Genomic DNA, 27,828 nt, shown 5'->3' with positions numbered 1-27,828 from the left:
TCTAAGACAGAATAAAACCACATAAACCATTTGGCTCTTCAATATGAAACCTAAAACAATAATGTACATGGGACTAAAACCAGGTTAGAGTCCATGAGTCCTCCTAACTGGCTCAATAACCACAGGAAGTGGCAGGGTGGTGGGGGTGTTTGCTAGAGAGGGGCAAGTAGGGTGGCACCCTTCCCCTCATGGAAGGAGAGCACAGACCCCAGAGCTTTACTCCAGGGATCCTTGGCACTTGGGAAAGAAAGAGGCTGAGAGATTTGCTAAGAGAGGGACAGCCTAACCATCTGCATATGGATTTAGAAACTTGAGGTTTACTTTTCATTGTTAAGAACCTGATTTTGCTGTCTAATGCACAGTGCTATAAATTTGGTCTTCACTTGCTACACTGGTACTTTTATTACCATTTTTTCCCCTACTAACATAAAGAAACCCTCATAATTGCTGGCTGCTTTATAAAGTACTTTGCTTTCAGTGTTGGGATCAGGGCTAGAATGTGACATGCTTATTGTTGCCTTTTGTCAACATGGCTGCTGGTTAAATTAAAAACCCCTAGGATGGAGCTCAGGAGAACACAGACTGGATAAATATTCTTCTTCTTTTCAGAGGAGTACACTGAGGAACAGGTGAGACTGTCAGTGTATGCTCAGAAGCTGAGATCCTACCCATGGTTAAAACCCCCACTTGGGGATCCTGAGGTCAGTGCCCCCTGCCAGGCCCCTCAGGTCTGCTCCATGTGCTGCTGGTGGCCCAGGGCCAGGTGGCTGCCCACCTTCATGAGGAACCCCGTAGTGAGGTGGGTAGGATTTTTATTTTAGAATTACCTGAAAGATACTTATCTAAATTCTCCAACTAAGTACTAATACGACTTTCAGCATTTCCTTTCTTTATTAAAATAAATTAATGGTTACCCCTAAATAGATGATTCCCTTGTCTTGCCTCAAGCTGGCAACAATTTAAGTTACCGTCAGAGCTGTAGGAAAAGAAGTCCACCTTCACTTTTTAAGATGTATCTCTTTCCCCCTGGTTGGCCATAATCCGGGAGGGCCCTGCTGCTGAGGAACTGGACGTGTGGCTTCAGTGGTGGGGGAGGGGCCAGTCCTTCAGACAGTAGGAGCACAGGAGGCTGGCCAGGGCCAAGGTGAGGGTTTTGGGGGGCAGCTCACAGAGGCAGGTGCTGGAATTGTGGGGACCTGGCAACAGATTTAGATATAAGACAACTGAGGGACCTGGAGTTGGGAAAAGAGAATAAAATTCAACAGCTAATAAAAGGGAACAGGAGCTGGAAGGCGGGATAAATCTAGTTAGCCTTGGAAATTTTTTTTTTTTTTTTTTTTTTTGCTTATAAGGAAACTGAGTCATTTCAACCTTTCCTTCCAAACTTGATAATTACTTATTGATGACTATTCAAAATTTGACATTTTAAAAAACTTTCTGAGCTTTTAAAAATAATAGCTATAAATGCAAAGTACTATTGATAATAAAACCAAGTTGTTTATCCATATACAAAAAAGGTCAATACTGTTTTAAAAGCACAAAGTTGCATTTTAAATCACAATTGCATAGTTCTAAAATGCCTGGATAAAAGTTACAGAAGTTTTTTTAAGAAAATTCAAGTTTGGTTGACAGCGGGACCCAAAGGACATTTGCAGAGGAGAGTTCAGAATGGAAGCGCTGTTTCAATGTGAATTATTGCATTGTTGCTGAGATATTACACTATCATGAGACCAAAATTGCTACAATTTAATTACAAATCATTGGCATTTTAAAAACCATTATTCCATTTTTGGCTAATATAACACTTTCCTGTAGAATTCAACTGAGAGAAATTTCATAGATCTCACCCCCAACCAGCACCCGAAAGCCTTAGAAAAAGCTCTATTTGTATTTCTGTGTATAAAAGGTACTGCATATATACCTCTTAGCAAAATATGTGCTCCCTTTCCTCTCCCTACCCCAGAACCATGATCATTTTTGTACAAAATCCTAGTGAAGAATCATATCAAAGATGAGAAGCAGGGAGTTCAAAGGTAAACATTTGGTGAAGTGTATAGGAAATTCCATGAGCCTCCTGTACCAGCCCCATAGAAGTCCTGGCTTTTGGTGAATGTGGCCCAGAAAAGCCACCAGTGTGTGTGACAGCCTTTGGACGTGGTCATGCCCCTTGCCCGGAGAGCACAGCATCACGAGGGTGCTGGTGGCTGTGAGGGGACTGCACTCGGAACGGCTGAAGCAAACGCCAGGCCCCCATCTGCCGGCTGCTCAGAGTCAGTGGGTATAAAAGATGCTTTAGCATTTGGAAGAAGGGAAAAATCTTCCTGGGGACAGGAACTTGTAGCCATTTCCAGAAGGCAGTCTCAAAGGGCGCGCGGGGGCTGCGGCAGGAGGGCCGGCGGACAGCGGCAGTGCGCCCAGCGAGGTGGTCTCGGTGCGCCAGTGTCCGTTGGGAGGGGCTTTTGGTGGCGTTCCCTCATGCTGCTGCAGGGACAGCTCCTTCAGTTCAAGCTTATCCACTCCCTCCTCCTTCTTATTGTGCCGTGGTGACAAATTCAACAGACTGAGGACATCTCTCTTAGAAGTCATCGTGCCAGGAGCCCCCCGGAAGATCTTCATTGGCCCTGTGGAATGCTGGGGTGTGCTCTGCCAGAACATCTTCAGGTTATGGACAGCCTGCACCTTTTCGTCAATGGCTGCCATTTTCAGTTTGTCTATGTCAGGAGCGTCTGCTGGACTCGAGCGAGCGGATCCAGCTGAGGAGTAGGAGAGAGCTGGGGAAGGTGCACTGCCAGCAGGAGACTGGTGGCCGGAGCTTGGGGACATGTTCCTTGGTGATTTGGAAATGTGAGCGCTGTAAGGAGAGCTGGGGTACTTCAGTTTAAAGAGAGGCTGGTCCAGCTGGGAAGTCTGTGAGTCGGAGCCAGGCGATGGCCGGCCACTGTTCTGGCTCGGGCTGTCTTTGATGGATGTCTCCGAGGTGGTGGGGCTGCTATATCCAGAACTCACCTTAGGCAGGGAGGAGCTCCTGGCTGGGGGCTTTGGTTTAACAGTGACTGGCGATGGCTGACTCTTCTGATGGGAGAGGACAGGCCTGCTGAACGCGCTGGTTTCTGATGCTCTGAAGACGGCAGCGCTGCTGGGCGCCTGAACGCCGTCTTCAGGGTTATTACTCTTGCTCACCTGGCCGCCGCTCCTCTGAAGACGCTCCACCGCAATGAGATGACTCTGTGTCTCCTCTAGAATTTTCTGGGCTAATTCTTGTGGATCAAGTTTTGGATTGCTTTCTTCTTGGGATTTCACGGTACTGTCCGTTTCTGTGCTAGACTGGTCTGATTCTCCTGTATCTGAGCTTGCTAGTTTTCCCACCTTTTGGAAGGGTGAGTTGGGGCTGGGAATCAGAGTCATTTTCACTGGAGAATTTGGAGTGCTGATGCTCCCTTTGGAGCTCACTGAGACTCTCAAGCCTCCGGCTGTCCCAGGTCGGGGTTGTTTGTGGTCTGGTGAGAAGCACATGTTTTGGTTTTCTTGGTAGGTCGCCAAGGGCTCGTTACTGATGATAGAAAACCCTTCATATTCTTCTTCATCTTTGTTGCCTGCAGGGCGGGTCTGGGGAGGCAGCTGGCTCCGAGGCAGGGTGGATCTCTGCAGGTAAGCGTTCTTGGACCGGTCATTGTCCTGTCGTCCTCCGGGGCCTCCACCCTCTGACCCACCCTCAGGTTTGGAGACAAAGCTCATTGAGGAGGCAATGGAGCTCAGACTGTACACAGAGATGGCGTCTGAGGCAATGCTGTCGGCACCGGTGGGAGAGAAGGGGGGATGCTGGTAGCCCAAGGGCAGAGCATTGGAAACAGACTGAGCAGAAGCAAGAGACTCCAGGGAGGAGGAGCTGTCGAGGCTGAGGCGCTTGGGTAGCTCAGTAGAATCTAAGCACAAAACACAAAGGCCCAAAGGGCAATTAGAATTCTATATGGTTTTGATTTTTTTTTCCCAAAATTTACAACATCCTTATATGCATAGAAGCTAGCAAAGAATTATGCAAGAGCTACTTATATACACCACTTGAATTAATCTTACAATCCTCAAAAACATGGTCCTGTTAGAAAAAGTAAATCTAACATAGGGACAAAATCACTCTAGGAGAGCTCACAGCCACACCCACACCCCCCCAGACCCCCACCACCATGGCCCATCTCCACTCTGCTCCCTGTCACATGTGGGGTCAGGGTAAGCAACACGACCTTGTATCCACCTTCCTCTGAGGAGGGCTGGCTGTGCTCCTGGGGTGGGGGCCCTTTGCTCAGCTGGGGCATGTGAGCAGTCTGTGACATCTCCTGCCCTCCTTTCCAGCTCCATCCCAGCAAGTCCCTCTGGCATCATCTACACTCGCTCTCCACACTGCTTCTCCCCCATTCTCTCAACTTACTCCATTCAGGTTTTTGTCCCTGTCATTCTTATAAAGTCGCCAATGAGGTCCACAGTGCCAAATCCAGAGTCCATTGCTCAGTTCTGCAGTGGGATACACCCTGCCCTCACCACCCCCTCCCTCCTCCATAGGCCCCTCCTCATCCTTGTCACTCTGAGACCTGGAATGCCCACAGGACACAATCCTCTTCCCCTCTGACCCTCACGCACCCCGGGTGACGCCATGCACGTTTCTGTCTCCATGCAGACCTCTCCCTGAACTCCAAACTCACATACCATCTGCCTGCATGGGTGCCTAATGGATATCCCCAAACTGAATGTGTCCCAGATGGAACTCAAGCCCATTCCTCCTGCCACTTTCCCGACCTCAGCAGAGGGCAATCCCATTTTGGCAGTTCTTCCAAAAAAAAACAGGATATCACTGTGACCCATCTGTCATGACCTTCAGCAGACCCCGTTGGTTCCACCTGCAAACCATAACCACCTCCCAAGCCAGCATTTGTTCTTCCCACTGTAGCCAGCTCGGCCCTTAAGAACATCAGTCAGGCTGGGTGTGTCCCCAGAGCCTGGAAATCTCCTCCCGGGCCCACGTGACCTGAGGGTCTACTCCCATCAGGCCCTGTGGCCCCACAGAAGACAGGCACACCTGTCGCCACGTTCCCGTCTGCTTTGCCGCCACCCTCTTGCTTTCCAGTCCCTTGCCCTGCTTGAGCACTTGCCAGCACCTCATACATTCCAAGTGCCATGAGAGCAGGGAGTTTTTGTTTCCTGCTCCTGAACAGTCCCTAACTGTTCCCTAACATCACAAAAAATGTTTATTCACTTTTCTTCTGCTTCCCAAAATGTATGTGCTGGTGTTGGCCCCCAGGGAGAGCGTGGCAGGCCCTGGTGGAGAGCTGGTCTGAGGGCAGGCTCTTACCGAACAGAGACAGCAGGGACTGCAGCGCGAAGTGCACAGTCCGTCGATTAGCTTGCTTCCCGGTTTTCAGGATTACTTCCTCCTGACCAACTTCACAGAGATCAAAACCTAAAGGAACAAAGAAGATAAGCATCTGCTTCCTTTGGGAAGATTCCAGATCTTGAACAGGAGCGCTGTAGGGCTCCTTGTGCAACTTCATGGAGTGCCTGCAAGGCCCTTCAGGAAGCATTTGGGCCTGGGGCTTCCCCTGTCTGCACAGAGGTTGGTCATGTGGCAGAGGGGTCGGGCTGCCCCACCCGGAACATCCACTCTACACAGCCCCCATTTGGCGTGTGTGTGGCTCTCACTGCCTGGCTCTCCTCTGTCCCTTCACGGAAAGCACTATGGACCAGAACTGAGTAAGGCTCACTCACATGTTTTTTTCTATTTTTTTCACAGAAGTACAGTCTATATAAAGACTGTCCAGGACAAAAACTGGCCACTCCATTCAGCATTGAGAGCAGTATTTACAGCTGGTGCATGGTAAGGTGAAGTTTCTCAAGGGCAAAGACAATGCCTTCATGCATGTTCAGTGTCTGCCCCCGTGGGCTTTGAAATGAGTGCTGACAAGGGGAATCTGCAGTGACTTCTCTGCCTCTGCCAAAGCCCAGGGGTGCTGCTCCCTAATTCTAAGGATTCTAATGAGACTCAGAGCAGGTGTAACACAGGGCGTGGAGCTTCCTGAGCAAGAGGCTGGCTAACAAGCTGTGGACGATTAAGAGACATTATAGGGACACCAGCAAGTATGTCTCCCTGGGGAGAAGCCAAGCGCAGATGCTATGGCCACAGATGATGTGGTTTGGCCCTGTGTCCCCACCCAGATCTCATCTTAAATTGTAATCCCTGGATGTTGAGGGGAGACCTGGTGGGAGGTGATTGGATCGGTTCGTGATAGGGAGTTCTCACGAGATCTGGTTGTTTGATAAGTGTCTGGCATTTCTCCTGTGCTGTCTCTCCTGCCACCTTGTGAAGAAAGTGCCTGCTTCTCCTTCGCCTTCTGCCATGATTGTAAGTTTCCTGAGGCCTCCCTAGCAATGCAGAACTGTGAGTCAATTAAACCTTTCTTTATGAATTACCCAGTCTCAGGTAGTATCTTTATACCAATGTAAGAACAGACTAATACAGATGGGGACCACAAAGCAAGAATTTAAGGCCTGAAGAGTCTTCAGCATTGAAAATTTTCACTCAGGATCCCTAGTGCCTGGTCCCTGGGTAGATCACTGAGCTCCCCTTAAAACACTGCAAAGTGCTGAGTACCTACAATGCCACACCCTCTCCTCTGACCTCACAATGATAAAGTAAAGGGGCCTGTAGTACACGATGCTACTGTCAGCATGCTGTGCGTGTCATGACTCAGCCACAGCACATTCACCAAAGGAGAAACCCCTCCCTCTCTCATCTGCCTAGCCAGCCAGCCTTTTTACTTGTACTCGGAGATTTGGAGACTATCATTCCCTTAGGAATTAGGTTCACTAGAGGAGCATTCTGGTCTCTATGGGACGTTTTCCTCTCTGAATTTGAAAGTAGATAGCAATCCCTGAAAGCAACAGGAAGACATGCTCAGAGAACTCAGCATTAAAAACAAATAATGAATAGTATCAATGTAATGCTTGCATGAGAAACCTCTACTTTTACCAAAATGATTCAAATGGGGTTGCTGAGAACTGGGTCCTCGCCATCTCTGGCAGCCCATGCTGGGTTGTGAAGGTGTGTGCTTACTGCTGAGGACTGGAAAGGGGGCATTTCTTGGAGCCTTGGAGCCCTGGGAGCGAGCCAGCCACCTCTCTCCAGATGACAGGCCTGCCAGACACCACTGTCCTCCCCGAGCTGTAGTCAAAAGGCCGTAAAGGTCGCAAATGCATGCAGGCTGACTCGCCCCTTGAGTATCAGTGGCTCTTGGAAAATACGGAGAATAACTGGAACATTGACTAACATCTCCCATAATCCCAACACCAGAGACAACCCGTGTTAAGATTTTCCATGTTTCCTTCTGTACTATTCTTAATGTATCTGGCAAAGGGACCTCAAAAGCAGCAAGTGCGCAGAGGAGGAAGGCTGGCTCCACCACCCCCACACCAAAGAGAAGCTCAGGCTCCACGAGGAAGAGAGCTTTTCCTTTATAAAGCGAGCTCTTGGCCAGATGCGGTGGCTCACGCCTGTAATCCCAACACTTTGGGAGGCTGAGGCAGGCAGATCACTTGAGCTCAGGAGATGGAGAACAGCCTGGGTACCATGGCAAACCCCTGTGTCTACAAAAAATACAAAAATTAGCTGGGCGTGGGTGGTGCATGCCTGAAGTCCCAGCTACTTGTGAGGCGGAGATTGCAGTGAGCTGAGCTCGTGCCACTGCACTCCAGCACCCCAGCCTGGGTAATAGAGTAAGACTGTCTCCAAAAAAAAAAAAAAAAAAAATGTTGTGGTTGTGCCTTCGTCTTGCGGACTTACTTGTGGCAATGCCCCCAAGGCTTGCCCTACAGCTTCTCACAGAAGTGACAAGAGAAGCATCCGGATGGGAACCTGACCCTTCTCAGTCTAGCCTCCATCTGCTGCTGCCTACATAGATATTTACTATGTTTATGCCAGGAAAATGATGCTTTAAACCCACAGAAGAAAAGCATGTAGGCCAGGAGTGGTGGCTCACGCCTGAATCCCAGCACTCTGGGAAGCTGCATGGAAGGGCTGCTTGAACCCAGGAGTTTAAGACCATCCTGGGCAACATGGTGAAACCCCATCTCTACAAAAAAAGTTAGAAAAAAATAAAAAACCAAGTAATGCAACCTGTAAAGGATGCCAAGCTTCTAATCCAAGGGGATTCAGATCCACCCACCTCGGCCTCCCAAAGTGCTGGGATTACAGGCGTGAGCCACCGCGCCCGGCCCGAGGTGGTTTCGATAGTACTGTTTTCCTGCCAGTTTTGAGTACCCAGGGACAGAGGACAACATTGAAACCATTATTATCTTATGACTCTAATTTTAGTTTTCTTTAGCTCCTAATAACACTTGACCTCCAATAATACTAGAGTCTAGCAGGTTCATCTTAAGGTAATGGGCACAAATGAGAGAGATGAAATCACAGTGCAGAGGAGATGGCACAAAGCCATTTGTGCCATTTGGAAATCCTGCTAAACCACTACAATCTAAGTTAACTTTTTTTTTTGAAAGAGAAAAAAAAAAAAAAAAGAGATCCTCCTGCCTCAGTCCTCCTGAGTAGCTGGGACTACAGGTATGCACCACTATGCTCGGCTAATTTTTTTTTTTTATTTTTGTAGAGATGGGGTCTCCCTATGTTGCCCAGGCTGGACTCAAACTCCTGGCTTCAAGTGACCCTCGCACCTCAGCCTCCCAAAGTGCTAGGATTACATGCGTGAGCCACTGTACCCAGCCTGAGTTAACTATTTTTAAATAATATTTAAGAAGACACTGAGATACTTTGCCCAATAGAAACCAGGAGGAAAAGCAGTGATTTAAAAGATGGAATTAAAGAACCCACTAAGTCAAGGATGCTCTGCCTACCTAGAGCTGCCAGGAACTCGTGGCATCCCGGGAGCCGCCACAGCTGGACGCTGATGGAGACCTGAATGGGAGCTGATGCCAAGTCCTGCTCCTTCTCGCCAGCCTGGAGCTGAACAAGCACCTGGTGGAGCTGAGGAAGGGAGGACAATGTGAGCACCCTGTGTCTCCTTCCCCTCCAGCCCTCCTCAAGACTTGACCCGTTATTCTTATGTCACCTGTCACTGGCATCGCTAATGACCCTCGCGAGTGTAGCATTTGAGATTCTTTTCCAGGTGCATTCATACCTGCTGTCCTGCTGTCCTCTCTGTGGGAAGCTGATGGGGCAGTGGGGCAAGAGGCTGTGTGGGGCAGGAGAGGCTGTGTGGCCTCCTGGGGCTGGGGCCGGGTTCTGCTTCCAGCCTCATGTCTTCCCTCAGGTGTGGGAGAGCCTCACAGGAGAGGCCATGGAGAGTAGAAGGGGTGAGTTGGGACCGGCCACCTCCCTCTTTCTTAAGTCATCTTTGGGATCTTGAGGTGGATGGCGAAGAGGAACCTGGTTACATCTTAGAGCCTCACAGCTTGAGGAATAACCCACGTGGCCCACTCGAGTGTCCACTTCCTTTCAGATTTCAGGGTCTCTGGCCTCTCCTCAGGGGTCTGTGTGTGGGTTCACAGAGTGTCACTCACTTAAAGCTGGTTCTGCTCCTGCTGTTGTGGTGGACCTTAAGAGGTCAATCAAGGACACAAGAAGGGTGGAGCAGGAAGAGGGGAGCCAGAGCAGAGGAGGGGACAGGCCGCCGGAGCCAGCGGCAGTGGGCACCTGCCTGGAGCGCCACAGCCTGTGTGGCTCCGTTTGACAGCACGTGCACCCCGAGCTCAGAGCCTGCCCAGGGGAACTCGGGGGTGGGTGGGTTGAGGGGCTCACCTGACAACAGTTGCTACTTTAAGTAGTACTCACCATTCCAACCATATTTTTAACAGCCTTCGGCCAGCAGATTACAAGAAAAAGAAAGAAAAAGAGAGAGAAAGAAGAGAGTTTAGACTCAAGCACAGGCTGTTATGCAACATGAGCTGATCACTGTTTAGGAAGCGCCACACCAGGCCCGCGGCTCTGACTGGGAGGGGAGAGGAGCAAGAGTCAGCAGGGGACACACAGGAGAACCGACAGCCACACCCAGGCCAGCCGCGTGCGGATCCAGGGGCTCAGGGGCAGCAGCAGCCAGGCCTCCCTTCCCAGCCAGTAGAGGCTCAGGAGGGGAAAGAGCACAGCGGGCGTTTGTAGCCAGCTCAGGAAACCAAAGTCCCTGGTTCCCGAGTGACCCAGGAAAGATCCACCAGCTGCCACCACTGGGGGCAGCCTCGGGACACATCCCTAGGGCCCGACAGCATATCAGGCAGAAAGTCCCTGTGTTCCCATTAAAAGCAAAGAAATTAAGCAACTGGGTTTTTTGGCCTCTCAGCACAGCCCTGCAAATGGAATATAATTTTGGCTTTCAGATTTTGTAGAACACAGACCTCTAGACTGCCTGGGTTCAGGATGCTTTAATACGCAATATCCTAGAAGTGTTTTCCTGATGCTATTCAACAAGCAGGCATAACACACTTATTACAAAATGAGCAGGGACTCAGCCAAGGGTACAGGTCACTGCTGGTTCTAAGTTCCAAATCCATGTGGAAACAGCCCCAGGTAGCACTCAGAGTTTCAGAGGCTAATACTAGATGGAGCAGCTTTATTTCTCCATAGAAATATTTCTTCTGCTTAAGTGAAATTTGCTGGCAAATATCTCTAACAACAACACATATTACTTTTTCAAATTGTTACACTCCAGAATGGCCAGAAAAGCAGCTCTGTGCTCTTCAAGGGCTGCTCCAGCCTCCAGAAGTGCTCCCACAGCTGTCCCCCTAGGGCTTGGTCCAGACCCTCCCTGGCCAGAATGCAGTGGTGCAGCATGGGTACTGAGAAGCTCCCAGGCCAAGCTGCAAAGGACCCACATGATGCTAAGAACTGGAACCCTCTGAACTCCTGAACTAGATCTGTATTTTCCTAAAAGAAAGCACATCTGCTAAGCAGTATCTTGCATTAGAGTTGCTCCTGTGTTCACTGCTTTGCCTCAGTGACTATCTTTTTCCAGCATGGTAAGTACTTTGATCAAAGAAGTATGGGAACACCTGCAGCTGTCCTGGCAGGCTGGCCCCACAACTGGTGGCTTGGGGAGGGTGGCTGTAACACTTGTCAATCAGCTGAAAAAGTTGGTGGTGAGGAGGACAAGGTTCAGGAGACCACTGAATGGAGATTTCAGGAAATGCCCTGAGACCACAGGTGACAGGGGCCCCATAAGCATCCTCTGAAGGCCCTTGATGCGCAGCACCCAGTGAAAACACTATGCAAACCTGCCCCTCTGTGCCCCGCTGAGTCAAGCACCCAGCTTCACCCTGGGGTTGGCCGCACAGCTTCATCAGGACCACAGGTGCACCTGACAATGCCAATAGTGGCCAGTGTCTGCTGGCACGGCCTCCCATCATCCTGGGAAGGGGCAGCACCGCTGGCACGGATGCCTTGGCATCATAGATGGAAATAGCAGGTAAACAGCACTTGCCAGGGAGGGCTATTCTCTTACTACCAGCCCTCATCTTCTTCGAATCACAAAGGCAATGAGACTGCATTAACTTACAGCTTCCTATTTAGGGCCAAATTGCTCTGCCTTTCCAAATCAGCATGGGCCTCAGGCCCTGGCTCAGCCCTCCAGGCTCGACTTACCCGGCTGATGAGCTGCTCTCCCGTCTCCGAGGCAGTGATGAGTTTGCAAAGGGCTTGGAGGGCAGGATTGGGCAGACCTAAACCAAGGAAAAAGGGTAGAAGTTATTCGGAAGAGCCTCTGCACCCAAAAACCTTCCCAGGGGAAAGAACCCTAAATCCTCGGCATCGGTGGCATTTTTCAGAAGCTCAGCACAGCTGGACGTGTGTCTGGGACCCCTTGCCATTTCTCAGAACACCCTGCTCCTAGCTGGGAGATCCAGCATCCTCATGAATTCGGGGCCCAAGGCCACCAACTGTTCCACCTGCTGTTGGCCAGACCTGTTGCCCCAGCCCTACACCCGCAGCTCACCCAGCAGGGACTGGAGGGTGCTGCTGCACTGCTGGAGCCGGTCACCCGGGTCAGAGGTTGGGAAGAAGACAGCTGCTGGCAGGCCGCTGGTTGGGGGGTCCAGCCGGAAGCCCACAGCGGTGAGGAGGGCCTGCCAGCCAGGGATGCCGCCCACTTTGTTCTCCACGCTCTGCTGGGATGTGTACATGGCATTGCGCTGCCCGTTCTGGATGCGCTGCAGGGACTTTTCCACCTGGGGGGAAATTGGGGGTGAGTCAGAGACCCAGGCAAGCCCTGGTTTCTGTCCACATGGCTTTGAGGGTACACAAAGCCCCAGGGGTGAAGCAAGGCTGACTGCTGCAACCCCACGTGGCCCACATGGCCAGGCCTGAGGATGTGACAGTGGGGCACTGACCAGGCATCTTGCGAGGGAGGGCACAGAAGGGAAGGATTTTACAATCAGAGCCCTCGAGGGCTGGTACAACAGAAGGATTCTGTCCCTCCCCTAAACCAACCCCTTGCACACACTCCACAGACAGTAAAGCAACGTGTCTGAACACACAGGGGCCTGCCTCAAACCCTGTAATGGCTCCTGCCCACTAGGGATAAACCCTCAGGCCCTTCAGGACCCCCCTCGCTGCCCACAGCCCAGCCCCATCATGGGGTCTTGGCTGGCAATGCCCTTCTTCCCCATTCCTCCCACTCAGCCTTCGTCCCTCCGCACTGGCCTCTGCAGCCTATACCTCCCTCCACCAGGAAGTGTCCTCCTGTCATCCAGGGCCTGAACAGTTGCCTGGCACTTCTACGCTGGTCACCCAAGTCACTGCTGCATAAACTACATGAGTGAGTGTTTTAACAGTAGTGCAGGGTCTCAAGGCTAAGTGGGGACAGCTGAGAGGCGCAGTGGCTCACACCTGTAATCCTAACACTTTAGGAGGCCAAGATGGGTAGATCACTTGAGTTCAGGAGTTCAAGACAAGCCAGAGCAACATAGCGAGACCCCAGCTCTATACCCCGTCCCCCCCAAAAAAACACCAAATAACAGTAGTGCAAACAGTTTTCATCGGGCCTCCCTGGGCCTCTCTCTAGTGGAAACCCCTGTCCACTCTGGGATGTTGGTGCCCTGTGAGGCACATGTCCCCTCAATGGAGGGGCATGGGTGGTCCAAGATGACCTGAGGCTTTTTTTTTTAAACAGTAAACACTGGGATGCCGGAGCACAGGCGTCCAGACAGGAGGAAGTGTGTACTCACATCAGCCAGGAGGAAACAAGCCTGCCCGGGAGGACAGAAGATCAGCCCTGGCTGTCACTCAGGCAGGGCGGGCCTCCAAGACACTGCCTACTGGATCAAGGAATATCCAGGAGGTGTTAGAAGGTAGGGGCTGGGGAACTTGACCCATGGCCCCCACACTCCTGCATCCACCCCAGGAGATAATACCAAGGAAAAAGAGGAAACCCTTAAATGGGCCTGAGGGGCCTCAAGGCCATGTGGGGGCAGCTAAGAGGCCTGGCCTGGGAGGAGGCGGCTAATGGGTAGAGAAGGCAGTTCCACTACCCCAAAAAAGCAGTGTGCAGTGGCAGCAAGGACAGAGGGACTTTGCGGGTGACGGGACCTGAGAACTGAAAGGCTCTAGGCAGTTTCCAGATACGGGGTAACAATGGAGAGGGCCTCCCAGCACCCTGGGCGTTGGCCTCGAGCCAACTAGGGGAATGCTGGGGGCTTGCTCGTCACAGTGTTCACATACTGATTACTTTCAGGCCTGAGGAGACCCTAAGCTTAAGAAATGTGTGTGACTCTATCCTCAGAAGTGCATGGAGAGCTACCACGCACAGGCCCAGGTGCCACAGGTCTGAACAGAGGGACCTGATCAGACCCAACCCACGGGCAAGAAGTTTGCATAGCCCAGGAGACATGCTCGCTCCCAGGCCTGCGTGGACACTGCCTTAAGTCCTCCATCTTAACCATGGACGGAGCCAGGCTGTGCAGCAACCAGCCTGCAAGGAGGCCCTGGGGTCTGTGGCAGATTTGGAAGGAGCTTGGCTGTGGCATGGCTGTTCACCCACACTGCATGGGCCCCAGGCTGGCACTGGGCTAGGAAGATGTGGGGTGGGCTAGGGCTGGTCTTTCTGGCACAGCACTCTAAATGATTTGAAACGGCCTTCCAGGTTGTTCCAAAGGTAGAAGGATGAAACAAGTTTGATGTCACTGCTTCTTGACTCAATTGATAACATTTACACCTGTAGATGTGGGCCCTCCATTTGTGCTCTTGCCTGGGCTCCACAGAAGTTGGGGCAGGCTGGTCAAGGGCACGATCAAACTTGGACTCATTAGGGGCAGACTGGAGTCATCTGATGGTAAAATAGGACTCTACTGTGCGGCGAGTACTCGCATTTTCTCAAATCCTCATGATAACCTTGAAATATTCAACTGTTACCACTCTTTCCAGATGAGAGCACTGAGGCTCGGAGAGCCAAAGTGACTTGCCCAAAGCCACATGACCTGGAAGCTGCTAGGGTATGGGTCACTGTCATTGGCTGCCCTTCCCCCAGGGTCCTGGCGAGTACTGCTACTACAGCCGCCTGTATGGCATCACCCACCGTGCCCACCCCTCAAGCCAGTGGGCTCATCCCGGGGACGTCTGCAGAAGCACCCTGGGGATGCTGCCCACTTTGTGCATCACGCTTTGCTGGGACATGGGTCTCCCAAGCAGGCTTATCCCAGGGACGTCTGCGGAAGCCGGTCAGTGCCGTCCTGGACATGGCCCCAGTCATGATGTCCTCTCCACCTGCTCACATCCCGATGTAAGGAAACCCTTGCCTTCTCCTTCTTGCACAGCACTGCCAGCTCTTGTTGAGTGCAGGGTGCCCGACCCCCTTACCAGGTGCAGCAGCACTCGCAGGGCATCCCGCGCGCGCTCTGGGTGCTGCAGGATCTCTGTGAGGGCCTGGCCGATGAGTGATGAGGGGCTGTTCAGCTTAACATCACTCCCGATGAGCATGAACCCTGCAGAGAGCAAAGGAGGACACCCTCAGCAGAGCGGCTAGAGACCCCAGCCCCACCCCGGCTTCTAGGGCTCACTTATGCCTCAAGGTTAACCCAGCAGAAAGAGCAGGGCCTGGCAGGGGAGCAGCTCACAGGCTAGACTGGGGCATCTGACTCACTGGATGGTGATGTGGCACCCCTTTGCCCCCTTCCTTTTAATAATCAATATTGCTTAGCTGTTCAGGTAAGTGGGGCCTGCTGTTTTGCAGAAAGGAGCCAAGGGAAGTACAGTGGGAAAACCTGCCTTTTTTTTCGTGAAATTCATCTGTGTCTATCCTCAGGCCTTTAGGAGGGGACATGCCAGGACAGGGGAGGTGCACGTATCTCCTCCGTGGGGCCACGGGGAGGCAGGGAGCGGCTACTCCTCCATTTCTAAACCAGCAAACAAGCTCGGCTGGGAAAGACCAACTGGGCTGAGGAGCACAGCATCCCACTGTTCCTTTCCACATTGCCTTCCAAAACAGGGCCTGGGGGAGCAGGTTTCTCAAGCCCACGGGCAACTTTAGGACCAGCCTGCCCCCAAATCATGTAGGGAAAGGGTTTTCTAAGAAAATGAGCTGTTTTTAAAGGTAATAGGAGAGCATCACTAAAAATGGTTTCATCTGGAACAAAGTTGTGACTTATATTATCTATCAACAAAACTAAACAAACAAAGACCCTTTTCAAAATGCCATGCCCGTAAGCACACTGGACAGACCTGCAGAGACAGGAAAGGGGCCAGGTCCCCACAAGCCCTGCATTAGGTTTTGTGGGATGCTGTGGGGCCCAAAGCCCCTTCTGACTGCCAGGACTTGTGTGATGAGGACAATAATGGAAGCCACAGGGGTCACCTCTACTTTCTGTGTCTCCTAAGAGCAGGAGAAGCAGGTGAGCAGCCCTCCGTGCCTGCCTGTGCATGCTCCGCCTGGCAGAACCAAGGGATGGCCGTGAGGTGAGTAGGCAGGGTGGGGTATGTGCCTGTTGGACCAACTAAATGCTTTTCAGCCGCTTGAAGAAACAGGAACAATTCTATTTTGTTTTTTGAATAGCTCTTTGAAAAATACTCCAGTTGTGTTTGTAAAGTAAGCAAAATGTTTCCATCTTTCAACAGCATGACCAAACGCCTGACACCAGCACCTGGGGCTGCCAGGCAGCCACCCCTGCAGCTGTGTTGTTTGCTGGCTGACAGGGCCTGGCAGTGCTGTGGCTCCACCCCAGGGCTGACCCACCTTTGGAAAATGACACCAGCAGTATCAGGATGTGTCAACTGGATTTATGTTAAGAAAACAGGATTTTCGGTATTCCTCTTTTTCCCAAAGTTTGAGACACTTTCAGACACTCTGCTTTGCAGTTACGGCTGATGTCACCCATGGGGGGCGGGGGACTTTTGCTTTGCTCTAAATTTTCGTAACACCCTGGGGAGTTTCGGGGCCCAATGCTGAGAGAAGACCACAGGCTGACGCATCATGACGCATGTGGGTAAAACAGTCCCGGCTGGCTGAGAGGCCAGTGAGGGAATAGGCCCAGGGTTTGGTTTGTACTCTGTGAGTCTTGGCCTGGCAGGGTCTTCTGCACAGCAGAGCCCTCTGAGTGGCTGCTGTGGGCAGCTTTCCACAGGGACCCCAGGGGAAGCAGGTTGTTGCCTAGAGCTGAGAGGCAGCTCTGTACGTGCCTGCCTTCCCACCTCCCCTGTGACCAGATGTCACAGGAACATTCTCTCTTTACTCCCTAGACCCTCCAGGCAGGCCCACTAAGAGAATGTATTCTAGAACATGCAGGGCCTGAAGCTTCACAAAATATTCAGTACACTCCTTACAGATCTTCTCAAATGTGGACCGGGTGGTGTCATCAGCACCACCATCATCCCCTTGTTACCGCTGAGGACACAGCTTCAGAGAGCGTAAGTAACCTATCTCAGGCCACACAGCCAGGACATGGAGCTAGATCCATCCTAAGTCTTTCTACCACACACTCCTTTCTACAGTCATGGTTTAAGTGAGGGTGCAATGGAATGGGTCATCCAGTGTACACTGACATCAGGAGGAGTTTCACATTCACACTCCCATGGCAAATGGTTCAGTTGCTGCCTGGTCCAAAGATGATCTTAATAGTAGGAAAAACTCATTTGGCAGAAGGAAAACTCAGCACACAGGCTCTCTCCCTGAGTCTTCTGCAGCTGGCCCTGCCCTGCCCTCCCCTCCCCTCCCTAACCCCACTTGCAGAATAAAGTCAGGGGGCTGTGAGGACTGAGCCCCAGGCCTTGACAGGCACCTGCAGCCGGCTGAACTCCCACCTGCCCAGTTGGAGGGGTGCGAGAAGGCCTTGCTGCTCTGCACCACCTTCATGGCCTCCCCCAGGGCGGCGCTGGCTTTCAGGCCATTCAGCAGGGATGAGTAGAAGGCATGGATGAACATCTTAGAAGCAGCCACTGGCACAGGCCACAGAGACACGAGGACACACTGAGCGCCGGCAGCCAGGAAGGCCCTTGTCAGCGCGATGACTCCGTCGGCTGTGACTTTGCTGTTGGACTCCTGGGAGGAGCCAAGCACCACCAGCTTCACGGGCAGCTGCAGGTCCAGGACATCGGCGGCCGTGAGCAGCAGCTCCTGCAGGGGCGGGCAGTCCGAGATGCTTTCCCCGTCACTGGCGTCGTCCTGCACCCGCAAGGACTCAGGGATCGTGTAGGGGTGGCCAAAGGAGCTCTTGCTGCTGGCAGGGTTGCCGTCCATGCTGGGCGTGAGGACCAAGGCCGACAGCTTCCAGGAGATGTGAGTGGCAAAGTGGACACACTCAGCCTGGGTCAGGGCGCTCATGACCCTCTCCTTGGTGGCTACACTGCCCACTAGGGGCTGGCAGCCCAGCAGCTCGGACACCATGTAGGCCTCTTCCTCAGCCGACGGCATGGGCCCCCACAGCCACCTGTCCATCACGGCTGATGGGAGCTTGGGGTTGCCGATGACAGCCGCCATGGATGTGGAGCTGGAGTATGTGGGCGGGTTCTTCCGTAAGTGAGACTAGGAGGGGAGGGGACAAAGCAGACCACCCGTCAGACAGAACAGCCAGGCTGCCCGGCAGTGGTCAGGTGAGCACAGGGATGACCAGCTCTCTGCTGGTTGAGCTTGAATCCACCTGTTTCCCCAGTCACCTCATTAACTCTTATTTTTCAACATCTTTTTGACACAGGTGCCTAACTTACTGAGAATCACGCCTGCTGTGATGAGCCCCTGAAAATCATCAGGATTGGGCCGGGCGCGGTGGCTCAAGCCTGTAATCCCAGCACTTTGGGAGGCCGAGACGGGCAGATCACGAGGTCAGGAGATCGAGACCATCCTGGCTAACACGGTGAAACCCCGTCTCTACTAAAAAAAAAATACAAAAAAACTAGCCGGGCGAGGTGGTGGGCGCCTGTAGTCCCAGCTACTCGGGAGGCTGAGGCTGGAGAATGGTGTGAACCCGGGAGGCGGAGCTTGCAGTGAGCTGAGATCCGGCCACTGCACTCCAGCCTGGGTGACAGAGCCAGACTCCGTCTCAAAAAAAAAAAAAAAAGAAAATCGTCAGGATTGGATGGTAGGGGTCCTGAGAGGACTGGGGAGGAGGCCCTGATATGACAGAGTGGACAGAGCCCATGGAACCCAGGATGGCCAGCCTGCTCCATAATCCTCATCCCCACAGACCTCCCTGTGTGGCTCCTAAATAAGAGGAAACCCACTCCTGAGAAGTCAGGGACTTTGAAGAGTGATTTTGTTTAAATCGTGCAAACAAGCAAGTCAGTCTTGGGGAGACAGGGCTAAACTAAGTCCTTTAAGAAGCTCTACATACTGACAAGATTCTAGTTCCCTTCTGCCTTATATGCTGCAAAGTAGAAAGTATCACTGAATGAGAAAATCAGCATAAAGAAGCCCAATGATGTCTGCCTGAGTTTCCCCTATGATGATTTTTGGTACTTTTTGGGAAACATTAAGTATGAAGTTACTTCAAAATAATTTTTTGGTGCCTCTGCTTGGTGATGCCTTAAACTCTGGGTAAGAGAAACACCAGATGCCTGTCAGGAGATGGCCTCTTCCGGGTCTCTGGTTAAGCTACAAACAGCTAGCTGGCTGTTGTTATCAAAATAAAAGTTTTCTGAAGGTGGAGGCATCTGATACCCAGAGTGCTGCTATCAGCCAGGGCAGTGGGCCACTGGGTGGCAGGAGTGTCGAGAAGGCCAGCTCGATTCCTATCTGGGATTCAGAATCAGCCATGGAAACTTCAGAAACCTAGAGAAAATAACTTCTTTCACTTTGAACTGATTCTTTGCTTCATAAGAAAAGTATTATCCAGCTACAAAAATGGTCAAAATTCAGATCTGCAAAAACCCATGAGGCAGAAACTGACCCCACTTAGGCCACACCAATGAGCAAGTCATCAAAGCGGCCAAGACAGGTCCTGTGGGGGCCACCCATGCACAGGGCCCAGCCTTGGTTCCTAACCCCGCCTATGCTTTCCACCACTGTAAAGAGGACCATCTGGGTAAGACCTGTCCCACCCGCCATGGGGTATTAGGGCAGATGGGGTCTGAGGGCTCTGAGAGCAGCTGGCAGCTCGAGGGCATCCGGAGTTGGAGGATGGAGCAATGCAAGCCCTTGTGGTAAAGACAGTCCTGCAGCTGAGCAGGCAGGGATGCTGCAAGTGGAGTGCGAGGCAGGTGCGGAGCCCTGTGGGACTGTGGAGGGGTCAGAGGGAAGCCAGGATTTTGGGGTCTCTGAGAGTTCGGAGAAGGGGAAGAAGATTAAAGTTTGGCTCAAAAGTTTCTAATCAGGTGGGCAGGGCCAAGGGTGGCAGTGGGGTGAGACCCATGACTCAGGGTGGCCCACTGTTACTCTCTTGATTTTGGGTGTTTCTTTCCAAACTGATTATTCTTGCTCAATGAGACCTGAGTCCCTGCCTGTCCCCTGAAAGCCACCTGACTTGTTTTTAGTTCCATTGGCCTGTTGGGCTGTTTTCTACTCGACTCCACTCTTGCTTGTCTGCCTTCCCTGCTTGGGGCCCAGACAACAGTCAGCTCAAAGGCCAGGTGAATTGGGTGGCTCTGCTCTGCCCACTGGGCATCGTGTGGATGGTGGGTGACCAGCCCCCTGAGGTGCTCAGTCAGGCCTCAAGCTTCACTGTGTACCTCAGAGCAGCTCAGAACCCTAATGTCACAGCAAAGAAACTTAGACATGACACAAATTGTGGCTTCCCGAGGCAGCAAAGAATGGCCAGGGGTCATGAGGGCCGAGCCCCACTTTTGGACAGAGCTACTCTAAAGTTATGCTACCTGCATGCAAATCATAAAATCAACACTTTTGAGGAGATCACCGCTATGCCTTAGTAACACAGCCCAGTCCGACCAGATAGACAGTGCCTCGAGACCCGAGAACAAGCCCTTGGTCCCCCACCATGTGTGTGAGCCTTACCTTGGACTGCACGCTAAGGGAGCGGATGGAAGGGACAGCAAGGAGGCCGAAGCGCTCGTAGAGGTACTCGTTGGAGGAGCTTCCCTTCAGGAGGGCGAAAGGAATGAGGTAGAGCTCCCCCTCTAGAACCAGGATGAGCTGCCGGTGCCGGCCCACAGGGCCGCTGGAGTGCATCAGGCCCTGTGGAGCAAGCACGGAGAGGCTGACATGGGAGGCCCAGGAGGCAGGGGTTTCAGGCACCAGGACAACCCTGAGCCATAGCCTGGACGATACAAGTATGAGCAGGTGAGGCCTGCGGGGGTGTGGGGTGCCGTGGGGTGTGAGGCGCCACGGGGCATAGGCTGAGCTGCAGCCCTGCAGGAGCGTCACCAACTGGCATGCTTGCTCGTGGACTGGCAAGGGCTGGCCTGGCAGCGTCCATCTGCCTCACAGTCCTGAGAAGGTTAGAGGACAGTTTCTTGAAGTTCATAAGAACCTGGAGTGGGCGGGAGACCGGCCTGTACTGCACAGGCACCCTGAGAAGGGGTGGGAAAGGCCCCTCCCAAAACAAGATCTGTTTTCCATTTCAATGGACAAGAGGCTAGAAAATCAGAGGGAGGACGGGAGGTCTGGGGGCTGGCATGACAGTCCCTGGAGAAGGGGATGGGCTGGGTTCTAGGACCTTTTGTGACTTCCTCTAAGGGAAGAGTGGCCCCTTGGCTCTGGGCTCGGGAGGTGCTGTCCCCACTTGTTCCCTCTGGGGATGTCAGGGGACCCAACGCATGGATGACTCCCATCCCTCTTGACAGGCTGGGCATGAGGACCCAAGGCAGGGTGTGCACAGGGCCACAGGAGACATAGGCTCATTCCCATTCATTGCAGAACAAGGCTAAGGCCACGGGCATCTTAGAGCAGCAGGCAACAATCCTGGAAGCTGGGTTCACACAGACTGAGGTGAACAAAGAGGTGGTGTGGAAGCTGCTGCTGCAGTCCAGAGCCTGCCAAGAAGGTCCCAGGTCCACAGAGCCTGCGCAACACTGGGTGCCAGGGGCGGGGCTGGCCTGCCCCCAACCCCGTCTGCTGAGGAGTGGCTGACAAGCAGACACCCACCAGGGTGCCACTCGCTTGTGCCTGGGGAAGCAAATGTGCTTGCTTGACCCGTCTGATGTGCTGCCGTGGGCACTTGGCTGAGGGTGGCAGGGCACTCAGCTAACCCAAAGTGACACATGCCTGGCGGGACGTTCAGTCTCTGTAAACTCCTATGGGGTTTTCTTTCTTTCTTTAAAAAAAAAATGTCTAGCTCCATCTAGCGAAAGCAGAAATAAAAATTATTAGGCCAATTTGTTTTTCGTTTGTTTGCTGTAAGAGCTACAGTATGAGCCAGGCACGGTGGCTCATGCCTGTAATCCCAGCACTTTGGGAGCCCAAGGCGGGCGGATTATGAGGTCAGGAATGCAACATGGTGAAACTCCGTCTCTACTAAAAATACAAAATTAGCCGGGTATGGTGGCATGCATCTGTAGTCCCAACTACTCAGGAGGCTGAGGCAGGAGAATTGCTTGAACCCAGGAGGCGAAGGTTGTAGTGGGCCAAACACCAGTGTACTCCAGCCTCGGGGGCAGAGCGAGACTGTGTCTCAAAAACAACGACAACAAAAAAAGAGCTACAGTGTTTCCCAAGAGGAGGTAAATTAATCACTGTGCAATTGTGCAACCTAGGCAGGAAGAAGTAGGGGTGTGTCACAGCGACCCCGACACTGTCTATGGATGAGCTCAGCACAGGGAGGAGAAACAGCTGTAGGCACCTGGGCCCCATGGTCTGCCATGGGCCACACCTGAGCTCCCCGGCTGGCTCCGTAGGTAGAGGTGGCTCAGGGGGCTGCTCTGGAGGGGAGTGCCACCACACCGGGGAGGTATGCCAGTGAACCTCAAACCAGCCGCAGTGGCACAGCTGATGCTGCCCTGACCCTGGTGACAGGGTCAGCGGCTGTGACAGTGATGGCCACCTGCTGCTCAGTGAGAACTGTGCTGCCTGAGAATGGGTAGGGTGGGGCTTGAGCCACTTGCCATGTGTAAAACTGGACCCACCCTCCACTGTTACAGAGTCACAGGGCTTTGTTGTGACAAGATGCCAGCCCCAGCCCCACAGGTCCTCCCTGGGCTCCTGCCACCCAGGCCCAAACCACAGTAAGTTTCTGTCAGATGTCATACCACAGGCTACTGTCTTCACCAGGACACACGCCACTCATAGACAAGTCCCTAATGACAGCACCTAACTGTGCGAACCGGACGGAAGCTTGGCAAGCTGAAAAAAGGAGAAGTCAGGCTGGAATCCACGCAGAGCAAACATTCACTGGCAGCACTTCTTTGTAGAACCCTGCTAACTCTACCCACAAAACCTCATCTGTGGCACAAGCCTAATGATCAGAGAATGCATGTCCTTGAAGGCAGCTTGTCTGTCTTCTCCAACACTCCACCAGGGGTGGGGGGTATCTCCTGTGGCCCTGTTGTCAGAAGTCTCCCAAGCTGGGCCTCGGCTTTCCCATCAGCCACTGAGTGGTGTCTGTCATGTGCCTACTGGGGACTGTAGGGAAGTCAGATAAATTTAGGACATGGTCCCTGCTTGCAAACTTATGATGATGTACTTAGAAAACTAAAATGCACACAAGAGGCCATTGCTGAGTGAAACTTGGTATTATCAAATGTAACAGCCTCATGGCAGCATGGCAACCCCAGAACTGGGAGAGCCTATCCAGGCTGACACTGGGCCCACCCAGGAGGCTGCTCTGGTCCGTGAGAACTGGGGAAGGCCTGGCCTGGTCAGATGCTGTTGCCAGGTGAGCACAAGGCTAGAGAGGAACATGGAAGCCAGACTGTGGGGGCGCTGAAGATCAGGCAAGAAAGTGTGGTTCTTGTTGGCTGTCAGGACCTGCCATGCCTTCTCAAGCTGAGCCCTGCAAAACATTGAGAGGCAGGCAGCCTGCCTGAGGGAGAGGGGCTATGCCCGGGAGTAATTCAGACCAGGGCATGCCCACCGAGAGAGGAGACAAGGAGACTTGCTGGGACTCAGTGAGAGTGACCTTAGCGGGTGAGGAGAAGTCTGAAATCCAGGCTGGGAGATAGGCAGACTGTTCTCTGAACCTCATATCCCAATTTGGAAGTCTGGGTCCTCCCTGCATCATGCCTAGGAGCTGGTACCGAGCTTGGCACATGCATACAACCCTGGGTGAAGGCCCCCAAATGGGACCCCTGTCCAAACTGTGTGAAATGAGGCAGGTGACAGCCACAGCTGTTCTCTGAAACGTGTAGGCTTGTGGGGAGACGGGTAGAACAGCAGGCTGACAGCTCCTGTTCAAAGGGGGAAACTGATTGGACATGCTAGAGACAATGCCCAGGAAACTTGTGAGCTCTGCCTCTGGTGTATGCGTGCTGTCCTTGCACTGAAAGATTAGCTATAATCCAATGTGAACTTGAAAAGGGGAAAGCAAGTGACATCTCTATTCAGCTTACATATCATCAGTCAGCCTACAAAGGAGAGACATTCAAGGAAACACTACTCAGCACCTGGGCCTGTCAGCCTCGGAAAGGGCGTCTGCTGGCCTCTTAAGGCTTAGGGTTGAACAATAAAGTGGCTCATGCACCAGCCTTATAGCAGCAACTACCAGAATCTCCAACAGATTCTATCAAAGACTCAGATGTTCTGACCTTTGCAGTTTCTAGTAATGGGATTTCTGAAAGCAGAAGATGACAGGGCCAGGTGCACTAGAATCTGTCCCTTCCCCAGGGGTGCCGCCCTGCGCTCTCACCAAGGGGCTGTGACCCTGACTGTGGCAATGTGAGTCCAGGCAGCAAATGATGCTTGAGAACCTACTGTGTGCCAGGCCAGGTGAGAGAAAAGGGGGAAGACACAGTGCTGGGCAGGCAGGCCACCACGCACAGTATCGCGGGGCTGCCCCGGGGCACGGTGATGATGGGGTACCGTGAAGGTGCAGTCTTTGTACAAGGAGAGGGTTGTTCCTTCTGACAGGGTGGGCAGTGAGTACACTGGAGGTGGCTTTGCACATCTATTGTCAGTTTACTGTCTCTCAGGTCCTGAAGCCCTTGTCACTATCCACACTGAGACACGCTGCATTCCTTCGGCTGTTTCTCCCACGATATGCAGGGTGCTGAGCTGTGTCAGTGGAGTGCACTGAGGGGCACTGAGGAGGCAGGAGACCTCCTGGGTCAGTGATGGCTGAGGACATCCAGAGGCCTGCCCAGCCACGGGCCCAGAGCACTGTCCCGTTGCCACCTTGCAGTCTCGGCCTGGTGATGATCTTCCCACATCCTTCTCTACATGGAAACCAGAGCCCCCACACTCCCAAGACCTCCTGCCTGGGCAGGTGCCTAGACTCCCTGGCACCCATCACCGCTGGAAGCTGATGGCTGCTCTCCTGCCCACACTCAGGGGGCTACCACTTGCCAGCAATTCCAGACTGGCTCTGGCCTGGTCAAACAGTGGACATATCTCTGTGTCCTGTGGGCTGAACCACACCTCCTCCCATGTTCATTCTTTACTGGGTACACTCCCTCAGCCCTAGAGAACCACACAGCTTCCCTATATCTTACAATTACTTGCTTCTCATAGGTAATAGCTCTCTATACTGAACGTTGTGGTTTCTGTCTCCAGATGGACCCAGAGGATGAAAAGCTGTGTCCAGTGGCCCGGGAAGGGATGCTGCATGCTGGGGAAAGAATAAGGGTTCTGAGGGGAGGCCCTGCCACAGAGTCTGGGGCAGCCTGCCAAGTCAGGGTGCTCCCAGCATCTGGAACTGCTAGATAGGAGGCGAGGGGTGAGAAACCAGTAGGGTTGGGGGTAGGGGATCTGAGCACTCCAAGAAGACACTAACCTCTCTGCACCTTGGTTTCCAAACCACAGGACAGCACTAACATCCATTCCTCACAGGCCTATGAGGCCAAGGTAGCTGCACAGTGGGTAAAGCATCTAGCCCCATGCCTGGCACTGGTGTGCACTCCAGACATATTGGTCAAATGCGAATTGACAACTGTCTTCAGTGCTTGGAATAAGGTGACACCGCCCCTATTATTTATACTATTCTTTTCTTCTGGTCCATAATCATTTTTCCAGTATTACTCATTCCCTTTCTCTCTGGTGTTTACAAACATTCTGTGGCTAAAACAGACAAATGGTTTCTCTGGAACATCCAGCTCCGAATTTTAACCCAGAAACTATGAGAGACAGATGTTGTCACATTCCCCTCACCTCATCTCCACGTCACTAAGGCTATCATCCACACCTACTTACTGAACCACCACCAAGCAGTTACCCTGAAGTCCAGTTTCCAAGCCCACAGTTCTCCCAGGCAACCCCCAATGGATCCCGAATGTGTCACTGGGTGGTGAATTCTAATTGGATTGCCGTTTCGGTCAGTGGGGACCCTGTGTATATGCCCTGGTGAGTACAGGTCTTGAGCTCTTCAGAAAGCACTCATAGTGAATGTTATGTTGATCATGTCCTAATCTGGAGTTTAAGAAAGACGTGCTCCCTGTGTATCGCCAAGGTTAGAGGATCTACAGGTGACCCCCACAGGGCACCGGGGAGTTTCCTTTTTACTGGCAGACACAGCAGACCTCTCAGGGGTTCACAGTATCAAAGGCCAGAGGAATGAAAATCTCTGATCACCATGGGGGAGAGAAAGAAAATGCCTGGGTCCATGAGCTTTCAGACTGATTAGATTTGGGATGAAATGGACTTTACTGTCTACAGTAAGGATTCCAGAGGCAAAGGGCTGCAGGGTATCCAGATACCCCAGAACTGTGTATAGGGCTTCAAATTTTTTTCTGACTCATATTTTTGATGGAATAAATTTATCAAACAGAACTGTTTAAGGTAGAGGAACCCTTTCTGTGATGCTTCTGGGAAATCCTGTCATCATGGGTAGATACATACAGTTTCGGCAAAGATCACACACCTCCTGGAAATCACCCTCAACCATGACTGAAGCCTACCAAGACTGTAGATACTGTATTCCAGCCAGAAATAGAAAAGTGAACATTCAACCCATTCAACTGTATGCTTTGGCCAAACAACAGCCCACTTGTTTGCCTGAAGAACCTAAGAAGGTATTGGAGAAACGTGACCCAATGGCCAGCAAGAGCCAGAAGGGCTTGCCTGAAACCCAGGGTCCAACATCAGCCAAATCAGCTTGAAGTGACTGTTCAAGCTGCAGGAGCCTCTGTACAGTGGGCAGGGTTGGAGGGGCGGAGGGGAGCCTCTCTCTCTATCTTGGCTGACCTGGTAAAAATGATCCCTCCACCATTAGTGGCAGAAGACCCTGACCTGCCTGGAACCTGCCAGGGTAAGGCTAAGATGGCTGCTTGTTAAACACCAGCTAGAATAGAGCCAGCACCCAGATGACACTCACGTAACAGCAGCCATCCAGGTGAGAATGCCACTTACCACGTAAGAGCTTGCTGGTTATCCTGGGTGCTGCCACCACTGGTTTTAGTCATACAGACAGCTTGCAAGTAATTGCCTCCATTTTTCCTCCTCCTAATCAGTTGTGAAAATGCTTGTTGTCCTTGGGTGACGTCTGTCCTCATTTGAATATCACTACAGATGTCTCAATCAGAAATCAATTAGACAGCCTGGTGGTGGGGCTGCCAGTCTCAAGGGCCTCATCCTCTACCTCATACTGGAATCTAGGTCTGATTGTTTCTAAAGACAAAAATTCCCTGGCTATACCCAAGCCCCCCAATCTATTTAGAAAACAGGCAGCCACGTGGTCAGTCTCATTCCTGTTGCATCTGTTCTAGGAGAAGCCGACTTATCCTGCTACCTGATTTTGCAAGGGATATTTTACAAAACACAAGGGAGTCCTTTCCCCTAGGGCAGTGATTACAGTCATGGCCCAACCAAGGCCAAGCCACTCTCATGGCAGAGCCCTCGGCAGAGCTAGATGCCTGCTTTCACTCTTAGATGAGAAGTCTCAGCTCCAAGCACTGAGCTCCAGTGCTTGGAAAGCAGTTCAGCAAGCTAACAGACATAAAGAAGTTTTGAATAAGTTTCTAGGATTATAAACAGGTGACTCCACACTTTGTGAATCACAAGCCAAGGTGAATGAGATGTCCTTTTTTATCTGATCAAAGTCATTTGCTCTTGCTACCTGCCCTAGAACCTTGGTTTTTAAATTTAAATATAGGAAACAGGGAATTTAAATAAAGGGAAATAAAAATAAGGATAACAGAGACTCTATAACTAGAGCAAACTCCAAGGATCCAAAAAGATCCCCAAATCTGAACCTTTGAAGAGTAACTTGACCAAACCTAAGGTATTCCTCAAATCTGGTTCCTTGATTATAGCAGCTGCTGGCTCTGGACGAAGGCCCCAACTGAAAACTGAGGGGTGATTTGGGATCTGAGTGGACGAGTGGCTT

At 52.1% G+C, this 27,828-nt stretch overlaps 1 protein-coding gene across 3 annotated transcripts in view; it reads right to left on the bottom strand.

Moving 5' to 3' along the window:
• Positions 1 to 1,725: 1,725 nt before the first annotated feature.
• TTC28 (tetratricopeptide repeat domain 28) overlaps positions 1,726 to 27,828 on the bottom strand; it is a 723,416-nt gene continuing 697,313 nt past the window's right edge. For 2 of the 3 annotated variants that reach the window (XM_050806774.1, XM_050806775.1), the window contains 8 exons: positions 20,415 to 20,594; positions 17,273 to 17,993; positions 14,837 to 14,961; positions 11,979 to 12,210; positions 11,630 to 11,706; positions 8,893 to 9,022; positions 5,342 to 5,449; positions 1,726 to 3,923 (listed from right to left, as the gene is read on the bottom strand). In XM_050806774.1, coding sequence (XP_050662731.1) covers positions 2,293 to 3,923; positions 5,342 to 5,449; positions 8,893 to 9,022; positions 11,630 to 11,706; positions 11,979 to 12,210; positions 14,837 to 14,961; positions 17,273 to 17,993; positions 20,415 to 20,594 — 3,204 coding nt within the window. In that variant the 3' untranslated portion in view covers positions 1,726 to 2,292. Of the gene's footprint in view, positions 3,924 to 5,341; positions 5,450 to 8,892; positions 9,023 to 9,829; positions 9,854 to 11,629; positions 11,707 to 11,978; positions 12,211 to 14,836; positions 14,962 to 17,272; positions 17,994 to 20,414; positions 20,595 to 27,828 lie in introns of all 3 variants that reach the window. The other variant, XM_050806773.1, reaches the window with a different exon arrangement.

This window comes from Macaca thibetana, chromosome 10 (genome assembly GCF_024542745.1).
Source record: "Macaca thibetana thibetana isolate TM-01 chromosome 10, ASM2454274v1, whole genome shotgun sequence".
Classification (NCBI taxonomy): Eukaryota; Metazoa; Chordata; class Mammalia; order Primates; family Cercopithecidae; genus Macaca; species Macaca thibetana.
This window is presented reverse-complemented; position numbering and strand designations above follow the sequence as displayed.